At 44.3% G+C, this 11,441-nt stretch overlaps 1 protein-coding gene across 1 annotated transcript in view; it reads right to left on the bottom strand.

Moving 5' to 3' along the window:
* Window positions 1-8,154: 8,154 nt before the first annotated feature.
* Window positions 8,155-11,441, bottom strand: part of ZNF521 (zinc finger protein 521) — a 282,650-nt gene continuing 279,363 nt past the window's right edge. The window contains exon 7 of the mRNA XM_032653879.1: window positions 8,155-9,005. Within this exon, the coding sequence (XP_032509770.1) occupies window positions 8,976-9,005 (30 nt within the window). The 3' untranslated portion in view covers window positions 8,155-8,975. The remainder of the gene's footprint in view (window positions 9,006-11,441) is intronic.

Here is an 11,441-nt window from a genome sequence, read left to right as displayed (position 1 = left end):
TCAAAAAACATGTTGGAGGAAAGGCCAAAAAACAACATACGCACAAGCCTAACATGCATCTATTCAACACTAAGATTAAATGAATTTATTATGCTCCTGGATCACACCCCATAGGCCAAGAAGCTGTCAGCTGTTGACATGTTCTTTTCTCTCCATGTTCTAAGTGTAAATATATTTGTCAAAGGAATATAGCATACGCCTGGTTCAGTATATGCCCATTTCATCAGAAGGAAAGATCTGATTATCTGTAATCACAGTCAACATCTTTGTTGCTTTAAGAAAGGAGTGAGCTGAAGCCTGGATTTACATATGGATCTGGTACCTTTGCAGATTCAGTTTTTTTTTTATCATTAATTATATTCACCGTACTGTCTAAAGCCAAGATTTTTTAAAAAAATTTGTACAGTTTTTAAAGGTACTTTCCATTTACAGTTATTACAAAATATTGGCTATATTGGAGTTTGGTGCTAAACACATCAACTGAAATCATTACCGTCGAAGAGATCAAAGAAGGAGGCATTTTGGACATCCAACTACAATGTGTTGTGGCTATAAACTGAGTCCATGCTGACCCGAGTCCTTGATGCCCTTCTTTACCAGGTTAATGAGGACAGTGGCAACTGTGGAACTGAGGAAAAAAGGCTGAGGTTGAGTCTCTGGGTAATTTTAATTGTGAGTTTCTGGGGAGCAGGGATCTTGTCTTACCCCCTCATCCTTTGTTGAACTAAGAGGGACTGAGGACTATAGTCAAGCTCTTAATTCATCAACATGTGCTTAATTGAACTTCCAGGGTGACATCACCGCGGGTGGATTTTAGAAAAATACAGAGAGCAGATTCCCCATGCTTGGAAGACTTACAGTCCAGCTAGGAAGCCATGAATTGCTAAGCTAGGCTATAAGGGCAATGGGAATTTACAGAAGGGAGATAATGGTGCAGATTAGCCTGGGATTTATGGAAGAGGGGCTTGGTCTGTGACCAGAAAACTGACCAGGATTGAGGTAAGTGGAGGGAAAGAAGGAAGAGTGTGTGAACAGTAGGAATAAATAGACAATAGACGTGAAAAATGAAGTAAAGGGATGGACTAGATGTGCAAAGGAGGATGACTTGGATTCACTGACAGAAACAGGTTGAAGCTGAATGGGTAGTTGGGCAAGATTAAAACATTCTTGAAAGTCTAAGGAATATTCATCTTTTTCTGGAAGATAATAAGACCATTACTTCAGGTTCTCATAAGCAGGAGACAAGGTAAAAGTGGTGTTTTTTTTTAGAAACACTATAAAGGAGGGAATCAGATGGATAAGAGGTACCATGGAGAAAAAGCAGTGATTCTAGAATCAACATAAAAGGAGCCTGGATTAAATAAAGATAATAATACTTAAAGCAATAACTTTCCTGTATAGGGCATCTAATATATTTCATGTGTTTTTAGTCACCAATAACAACACCAGCAAACACCCTACAACAACCAGTAAGTATACTTACCCTCAAATTAAAGAAGGAAAAAGAAATTTCGGAAAAGCCAAGTAAGTTGGTCTAGGCTACATAGCTAGTAAGTGGCAGAAAAGGGTTCAAGTGCCATTTAAACCACACTCTTTTTCACTACCTTACTCTGGGAGTCACTGGTATTTGCTGAATGAGGAAATGATGTGAAATAATTGTTTTATAAAGATGAACATGGAGGCTGTATACAAGAGGGATTAGAGAGAGGAGAGACCAGAGGTAGTAGATGAAAAGGACCTCCCTAGGGTCCTGTCATTGGAAATAGAAAGGAAAGAATAAACATAAGAAATACTGCCAAGCAGGAACATGGGGCCTGGTGACTGATGGTGTAAATTATTGAAAGGTAGGGGAGAGTGAGGACGGGGGGGAAAAACCCTTCTCGTTGGGTGGTGAGAAGGCCACTGGTGACCTTCGGAACACATTTTCAGTAAATGGATATTGATGGAAGCCAGCCTGCAGGTGAGGAAGGAGCGAGTTAGTGGTCAGGAAATGGAGGATGTGGGAGCAGACCACAGAGCTGAGAAATTTGGAAGAAAATAAATAAAACAGTCTTGGGAGGAGGTTTCGGAGTCAGGAAAAATGATTTTTTTTTTTTTTTTTTGAAGAGGGGAAAACCTGTGCACATTTGAAGACAGAGAACAGTATGAAGATAGGTGGGAAAATAAATGAAAGGAGCTAGAGGAAGAGGGGCCTCTGTACATGGAAGGGGTCAAAGGAGGTGGGAGGGGGTGGGTTAGAATTGTCGAGCTGCCCAATAGAACTTTCTGTGATTAGGAGAGTGTTCTGTATCTGTGCTGTTCTATTCGGTGGCCACTAGCCCCATGACGCAGCTGAACACTTGAAACGTTCCTGGTGAGAATGAGAAATTGAATTTTAAACCTTGCTTAATTTAAATTCATTTAAATCTAAGTAGCCACATATTTAGGCAGCTTAGTGGCTACCGTGTTGGACAGCACACTCCCTTAGAGAAACAAAGGTTTTGTCTCCTGGACAAGGAAAACAAACTCTCTCTCTCTGATTCAGTAAAAGACAGCAGAGAGGGCTTCCCTGGTGGTGCAGTGGTTGAGAGTCCGCCTGCCGATGCAGGGGGCATGGGTTCGTGCCCCGGTCCGGGAAGATCCCACATGCCGCGGAGCGGCTGGGCCCGTGAGCCATGGCCGCTGAGCCTGCGCGTCCGGAGCCTGTGCTCCGCAACGGGAGAGGCCACAACAGTGAGAGGCCCGCGTACCGCAAAAACTAAAAAACTAAAAAAAAGACAGAGAGTGAGACAAACCAGGGATGTTTCACATGCAGCGGAGGAAAAGTGAGTTTGTCCCTGCCACGTGACCTTGATTTTCATCGGTTATAGCTTGGTGATAGCCACATTGTTAGAGCATTAGATGAGGAGAACCCACCTGAGTGATAAGGGATTTGAAATTCACAACCCCGTGTAGATGTCAAGGTCTGAGCTTGACAGATGAATTGAAGAATTGCCAAATCTCATGTGGCACCACCGATACTCATCCTCTGTCTGCAGTGCTCGATCAAGATGCTCCTCGTTCACATGAAAGAGAGATGGAGATGACGCCGGTAGCTTCCTTGGGACGAGGACCACTTTTGGAATAGGTTCTCCTGGTGTCTGAGTGATGACAAAGCCCTCCTCTGATTTCTTAGTCTCCATCCTGCTTCCACATCTCATGGGCACTTTGGATTTGGATATTTTAAATTTTGGATATTTAAAAATCACCTCCAAAAGGAGGCGATTCCCCTCAGAATGATTTCACTTTGGACATAGTAAAAGTTTTCTCAAAGAATTTCCCACCCAGAGAAGGGAGTGTGTGTCCTGCCCTGGATTCTGCAGGTAAACAAAGAGGGAGCCCCCGATGGGCGCCCACTGCTTCCCTGAGACAGCTTCACCCATCATCGTTTCACCGGCGCGCCATCCCCTGGATCATGGCGTGTGTTGTTTGGGCCGTTTTTCATAGCCTCCGCAGCTGGGAATTCAAGATGCTATACTTAGGCAGAAGTCCATGAAGGAATTAATTGATATGAGCCAGAAGTTGATTGCCATTTAAGTACTCAGCCTCCACCATGCCAAGTTTCCCTCTTTGCAGAAAGAACTGAGCTTGCCTGCAAACTGGCTCCTTCAGGATGCGAGCACAAGTTGGAATTCAGCCTTTAATATGCTGCATCACCTGTTTGGAAATAAAGGGGCTCTGTGCCTTTCCCCCAGTTGACAGCTGACTTCATTACAAAGGAATCTGGCGGAGATGGGGCTCCTCCTTGGCCCCGCGAGGTGCTCACCTGGGAACGCAGTGCCAACCAGACCTGAGCTTTGGGGTTCTGCCAGAAACCCACGCCGGGTCATTTTACCCTAAATCATTCCTCTTTCTCGAACTCTGGGCGTTTGCAGTACCTTTGGTAGTGCTCCCTCGAGACAAGGGAGACGGTAAGAGGCTCCGGCCTGCTGAAGCTGAGTGGAGAAGCGTTTGCAGGTATTCTCTAATGTATCTGGAGTTTCAAACGTCCTTTCTCAAGGGTTCTGCAATGTTGCACCCCGACAGGCACAAAGCGGGGCTGCCGTGCTCTGTAGAGTGGAACTTGAGGGTTCATCGGAATCCTTGTCCAAGCTCTGGAACAGACCCAGCGCTGCTCCAAGGAGCCTAACCCAGCCTGGGGGCCGCCTCTGGGGTCATTACCTTCCATTTGGACTGGAACACTGGTTAAGTTTATCAACCTTCAAAGCAGAATGTCAACCCTCTCACCCATTTACATGATTTCCAAAGCATATTTAACCTAGCCTCCATTAGCCACAGAGAATATAGCATATCTGACTTGCAATGGAGAATACTGCCTTTCTGCTATTTTTTATCCTTCATCATTAAAAAAAACCAAATCCATCTGACATCTAAATATCCAGGAACAAGGGCGGGCTTATATAGAACACATCCGTTTGGTGCATTACTGTTCTACCTGAAGCAATAGAAATATGAAGGCCACAGAGCAACATCAAAACTGCATATGACGCTCACATACACAAATCGTATAATAATTTTATTTATTTTATTTTTATTTATTTTTTGCCGTACGCGGGCCTCTCACTGTTGTGGCCTCTCCCGTTGCGGGGCACAGGCTCCGGATGCGCAGGCTCAGCGGCCATGGCTCACGGGCCCAGCCGCTCCGCGGCAGGTGGGATCTTCCCGGACCGGGGCACGAACCCGTGTCCCCTGCATCGGCAGGCGGACACCCAACCACTGCGCCACCAGGGAAGCCCCGTATAATAGTTTTAAACAAACATTTTAATTAGTCTGGAATGAAAATAATTGGAAAAAATAATACTTGATGCTGAAGGTCAAACCTGGCAATCCAAGAGTAGGGCCTGGCCCGAAAGCCTATCTCATATGGCCTGCACAGTGGGGGTCAGCAGAGCTTGAATAACAAATGGAGTAGGCTGCCAACATTCAGAAATTGGCACATGGCACATAACCACCCGGATTGCTGGCTTCTCCTGAGACACTGGGCGACCTGGCCTTGGCAGGTGATGGGTCATTTGCTCTCTGGGTGGCCAGAGTTCCCATGGGGCCAGATTTCTCACTCATAAAGCTTGTCATCCTGAATCAGGAGTAAGGGTGCCACGTGGGGTTCTGGGTCATTTTCCCTCTTTCCCCTTCTTCTGAAACTTGCCATAGGTTATGTTACTTTAGAGTTAAAATAAGCATTACACGCCCAGTTGTTAAAAAGTAATGTTGAGGAAAGAGAGTTTGAGGCCCATACTTCTCTACTCCTTGGATGTTATTTTCAAATTTCTGGTCTTGAGCCCAGTATACTTACGTGTGAATGGAGCCTGGCCTAGTGGGTCTCAGGTGTGGCTACACTAGGATCACCGGGGGCATGTTTGCACTCTAGACCAATTAAGTCAGCCTCTCTGGGGGTGGGATTCAGGCAATAGAGGTTTTTAGGGGAATTCCCTGGCGGTCCAGTGTTTAGGACTCGGCGCTTTCACTGCTGGGGCCCAGGGGTTCAATTCCTGGTCGGGGAACTAAGATCCCGCAAGCCACACAGTGAGACCAAAATATACATATATATATATATACACACACACACACACACACACACACACACACACACATATACGAATCTTGCAGGCAATAGAGTTTTAAAGTTTTCCAGATAATTCTAATGTAAAAAGGTCCTTGAACAATCACAGAGAATTTTACATTAGAGCAGTTTCTCAAAATTGGCACTGTTGACATTTGGGACCTGATAATTCTTTGTTCTGGGGACCTGTCCTGTGGATTATAGGATGTTTAGCAGCATCTCTGGCCTCTACCCGTAGGTGCACCCACACTCCTCCAGATGACAGCCACTGCATGAGATCATAAAATTAGGGTCAGGAACAGTGGCCATTGTATTGGCCACCTGACTGCATATAAAGTCACTGAGAAATTTCTTTTGGAATTGAGTGATAGGGAAAAAGCTTTCATGAGCAAGTGGTATAATCCTTCCTTTCTGTTGTTGTTTTTCCCTTTACTACCAGGAAGCTCAAAGCCAGTGCGAAAATGCATTCAAAACCAAAATTAAAGCAGAAACAAGCCAACTGCTTTACTGTATGTTCTCTTCTCTGCACGGTGCTGCTTTCCCTATTAACGTTTTGTTAATCTTTATTTAAGCTGCCTTATATTCTTAGGGAATGAAGCAGGAAATAAATATAAACAAGGTAATAAGCAGAAGGAGGGAATGACTGTTCCACACACCGTTCAGTATTTATGATCCAAAGAATGGTTGGTCATAAAGAAGGGCCTGCTGAATCTGAACGATCTCATAGTCACTGGAGGATCAGGCAGGCATATGGAGCAATAAGAGTCAACCTCTTTGGCCTCCAGCTTTACCTGGGAAGAGGCTGAAACATGCTTGTATTGAAGGAGCCCAACGGCCAGCCATGTGACGGCCCTCCATTGCTTCCTAGGAATTCCAACCCTTGCTGTTTACCAGGAGCCTGGGAAGTCTCTCAGAGGTGATGCTGTTAAAGGCAGCTTAGGCTCCATCCCTGGATAATACCATCACCTGCTTTCCTTTTCATGAATGAAGAGCAGCTTCCTTTTAGTAAAATATAACCCACTCATTAATAGCCTGAGGTTTTAAAGCTTTTTAAAAAATCATCGTGTGTCTATTTCATTTTAAATGCAAAATCCTTGAATAGGCCAGAGATCGTAATTTTTTAAAATATAGCTGAGTATTTTAATTATGAATGTACTTGCATATTCTTAGCATACTTCATTATTTATGTAGCTGGTGAAAAAGCTTTTTAATTAAATAGCATGCTGGCAATCCATTGTGAAATGTATAGATGTAGGTTTTCCTAACATTAAAAAACTAAACACACACACGATACATTCTGGCAAGCAAACGTACGTTAATTACCAGGAGGTACCTGTTTCTGAATGATCCTAAAATTTGACCAAACTTTCTTTTATTGGTATCAAAATAAGTAATATAATTTGCCAGCACTCTGCATGGCTATTCACATTCAATGCACTCAACTAATTTGGAAATGGGGTAGAACAGTGGGTCTCAAAGTGTGGCCCTCCAAAGTGTGGAGCGTGAGCCCCAGCTGGGAATGTCCTAGAACTGCAGACATTTGAGCCCCACCAGGTCTACTGACTCAGCAATTCCGGGTGTCAGGTCCAGTACCCTGTGATGTAACAAGCCCTCCAGGTGATCCTGACGCAGGCTAGGGTTTGAGCACCATGGGGTGAGGCTTACACCTTGCGTGGCTGGTATCTGGGTTTCATTCATGGTTCCCCTGGTGACAGGTGGTCACAATAAAGTGAATCAGTCCATGCCTTGGCTTCTCCATCAAAAAAAGTGCTGTGAAGATTCTCGCTTGTTTAAAGAGCTGCTTGAGGTCCTCAGTTTCAGAGAGGGTGAAAGAGTCACAGTGGGTAAAGTATTTTAAGCAGGATGTGGATGAAAGTTGCCCACTAATATCAGGTCTGTAGTTACTGATTTTGGCTAAACATGTATATTAGGACTCAATGTACACATGGCTATTCTCTTCCCCCCCCCCCCCCAAAAAGCCTCTGAAATTCGAGTGCCTGTTCATTCACCATTTTGTGGCAAGCCATGGTGTGAGCAACCAGTGAGCAAACTCCCAGGCAGCACCCCGTGCCTGCGTGAAGGCCTATGACCAAGCCGTGTCACCTCTCCGGGCTGGGGGACTGAGGCCTGGAGTTGGCTGATGTGGAGAAGATCACACCGAGAGTCTGCGCTCTGTGCCAGTGCGAGGCTCACAGGCTCCCCGCTCTGTGCTTTGTCTTCTGAATGAACAAAGCTGCTTCTTAAGTACACATAAGCCAAACTGCCTCTCAAATTGCAGCCATCTACTTTGAGTTCAGATTTGCACAGCACGACATGAATTGGGCTGCAAATTATGCAGAAAACAGCCATCACATCCATCTGTGATGTCAAAATCCTCCAGTACAATGTGACCTGGTAGGATCTGCAAGAGGAAGAAGTACATCGGGTCTGATTCCTTCCCTATGCGATGTGATGAATCTCCTCCCAGCTGCTTTTGGCCCAGCGTGGAAAGCTTAAATATGATTGAGGTTATGCCTGGGATATTCTCAAGAGCAGAACTCATTTCCAAGGGTGCGGGCAATTAGATTTTTTTAATGGCAGAGTAACTAGAAAAAGAAAACACGCAAATACACTCATACCTAATGGTAAACTGAATTTATTTCCTCTTGGAAAACAATTCCAGTAATCTCCAGGTTCAGACCGCAGAGTAAACATTAATAACAGTAACATACAGGTTAGTTCAACTGATTCAAGAATTTGGCTGTGTGAAATCATTAAGGAAAACCTTGAACACTCAAAGCTTCAAATGTATCCAGGAAAAAAAAAAAATTCTTGGACAGTCTACATAACAACTATTGCATATATAGTGATGCTACCTGTCACATTGCAAGGCTTACAAATATATATACGGGCCTTATCCAGCTGTGGGGTTCTGTGAGAACATCTCTTCATGGTTTGCAAGGATCTTCAGCAATAAAAAATAGTCTTGGGTTTAACTGTTGATCTACCAAAAGAGACATTCTAGGCTTAAGTGTTAAGAAAAGGAAGTCCAAACATAGTCTCCTGTGTAACAGGGTTGTTTTAATCTGTCTTCCTTGAAAATACTTTCTCTTAAGCCATTTTGCTCACATTTTAAAAAAAAATCTTGCCTGAATAGGGCCCAAGTCCACTTGTCTTTATAAGACCATTTTAGTATCAGACGACATAATACATGTGAGACACTTTATATACAGGGGGTCTATCCGGTGCTCAAAAGTTCAAACACATGAACATCCAACAGTTTTGATAATACAAGTTTTATGGTACAATACAATGTTTCTGAATAATATACATTAACAATGAAAGTTTCGTGCAAAGAGTAAAATATGTTCCCTTTTTGTGCCACAAAAGTCATTCTCCTTGAGAGACCGTGCTTGCACTAACTGCTGTGTTGGGTCATCGTATGATTCTGTAATGAAAGAGGGGGAAAAAAAAAAAAAAACCTTAAGTGATTGTATTTTCATCAAACCAAGTATCTATAAATGCTGATTGATTTATAATGACCTAAATACTGTATTTCTGCACCCAGATGAATCGGTGCTCATGGGACCGGCTCCTCCCCTCCCCCAGTGGGAGCCAGGATGGAAGGGCGGGGCCAGGGGTCTCCCCTTTCTCTGCCTCTGTTTTGCTTCCCCGGAGACCGCCGCCCTACCTTCCACCATCTCTTCTTATCAGGATACGACCGTCTTTTCACATGCCTGGGTAGCACTATTTTAACAGTTATATTTATCTGCGCATCATTTCCATTCATTACAGATGCTTTTGTTCTACTCACTCTTAGAAGGTGAACGTCTTAACAGCAGAGGCTCTATCTGTCCCTGAATATAGACTTTACGGGCAAGAACAGCCTGGCCAACTGACAGAGAGGACAGGAAGCTTCTCCAGTTCCTCTCCTTGGGGTGGGCTTGGTGCTGGGTCCCATCCTGGCGCAGGAGCAGATCACAGCAGCCTGCAACCTCCCCCGTCCCCAGCGGGTGCAGTCCTTGTTGTATTCTGGTGGCCTCCTCTCCATCCACACAGCATGTCCCCTTTCTGAGCCAACATCCCGGTTCCAAATTGTGAGCCGGCAACTGGGATTCCTGGGTAACTTATAACTACAAGCCAGGCCCTGGGGGTGAACACTGGGCTCCAGACCTTGGGCCTGTGGCCTGCACGGGGGATGGTCACAGGTCCACGGGACTTTCATTTGGAGCAAACGCCTGGAGATGGCCTGATGTGCACCTTCCCTCCTCTGTGCCTCCCCTGAGCGTCGTTCTCCCACCTCTCCCAGTCGACCCCCTTCCCCATCCCTTCTGATCAGAACCTTGCGGTCTACCACAAAATACTACCACTTCATGCCCATCCCGTCTAAAACTGCTTTCCCCCTTCTCTGATTTCCCACTGTGCTTTATGCTGCTTATATTGTATGCATCCGGGGTCTTGTGGTTATCTGCAATTTCGGCTCTCTCCCTGTGTCTGTAATTTTGGTCTTCATTCACTTATTCATTCCTTCACAAGCATCTCTTGAATCCTGGTATCACCACCAGGCGTAGCCCCCAGGATTGCAGCACTCAGCAAAGCGGGTCTGGCTAATTGAACGACTGACAAGCTAGGCAAGGGCCACTGACGGGAGAAGGATGGTCCCTGCCTTCACATCTTTAGAGTGTTCACAGTCCCAAGAAAGTCACGTGGGCACATGATGGTAAAGCAACCTGGTGGGATTATATTAGAAATGACCGTAGGAGTATCACGCACGCCTAACCCTGCCTGGCCTTTGGGGAAGGCTTTGCAGTGGACGTAACTCGTGACATTTTAGTTGAGGTGGAATAATATGAATGAAGAGGCATTTGGGATGCAGGGCGGGCATTCCAGGCCAAAGACCCGTGTGGGTAAAGGCAAAGAAGAATATGCAAGGTATGTTCGTGGACCTGCAACTCGTTCAGTTTGGTTGGAATCTTCTCAAGTGTCCAGAACCAAGCATGCTGATGAGAAATAAAGATAGATAGATAGAAGTTTGTGGGCAGATTATGAAGAGCCCTCTGTACCTGGCGAAGGAGTTCAGGCTTTGTCTTGCAGGGAAAGAGGAGCTATGGAAAGTTTGCAACAGAGGGCTTTGTCTCAGAGATCTTTGTTATCTTTTCATCCCCCACCAAACTAGCAAAATGCCTGCCCGATGAGTAAAGGATGCAGGCCCAGAGGCTTGGGCTGCTCAGGGTTGCCCAACTGGGGCTAAGAGCACCAATGAAGGAGACATGAGTCTTGTGAAAAGGACCCAGGTCTTCCGTTCCCTATTTCAGACTAAGCCCATTTTGTAAGAAGATTGACAGCAAATAATGAGGATGTTATTTCACTCAGCCTTATTTAAAGCATACCATTTTTATTAATTCAGTAAAAGACAAGCTGGATTTTAAATTTTTCTTTAGTAGTACTCGCCTAAAAGTACATACAGAAGCAGACCGGTTTTATGCCAACCTTTTTTTCTTTCTATTGATTGATTCTAAATAGATACTTTTGCAAATTATTTTTCACCAACACGTAGACATAAAGGGTAATCAAAATACTGATGAGACTAAGAAACATTGCTCTCCCCTTAAATACCAACATAATTATGATCAAAGAGGTTATAAACAGTAAAAAAAGTTCAGTTACTCAAAATGCACTGTCTAAAATTTTTCATGCATTTTCCTATCTCAAAGAATCAAGCCTGATCTTACAGAAAGGTGCTTTTTTTTAATTTAAAAAATTAAGAAAATAAATACAAGAATCTATGACAATAGTTATCTAAATGGTAGAACGTTGACAGGAGGATGTGTGATTACTTTTCATCATAAAGTAAAAAACAGAAATCAGTTTAATAACATTATTT

Source organism: Phocoena sinus, chromosome 14 (genome assembly GCF_008692025.1).
Source record: "Phocoena sinus isolate mPhoSin1 chromosome 14, mPhoSin1.pri, whole genome shotgun sequence".
NCBI lineage: Eukaryota > Metazoa > Chordata > Mammalia > Artiodactyla > Phocoenidae > Phocoena > Phocoena sinus.
Note: the sequence above shows the minus strand (reverse complement) of the source record. Positions and strands in the feature narration are given on the sequence as shown.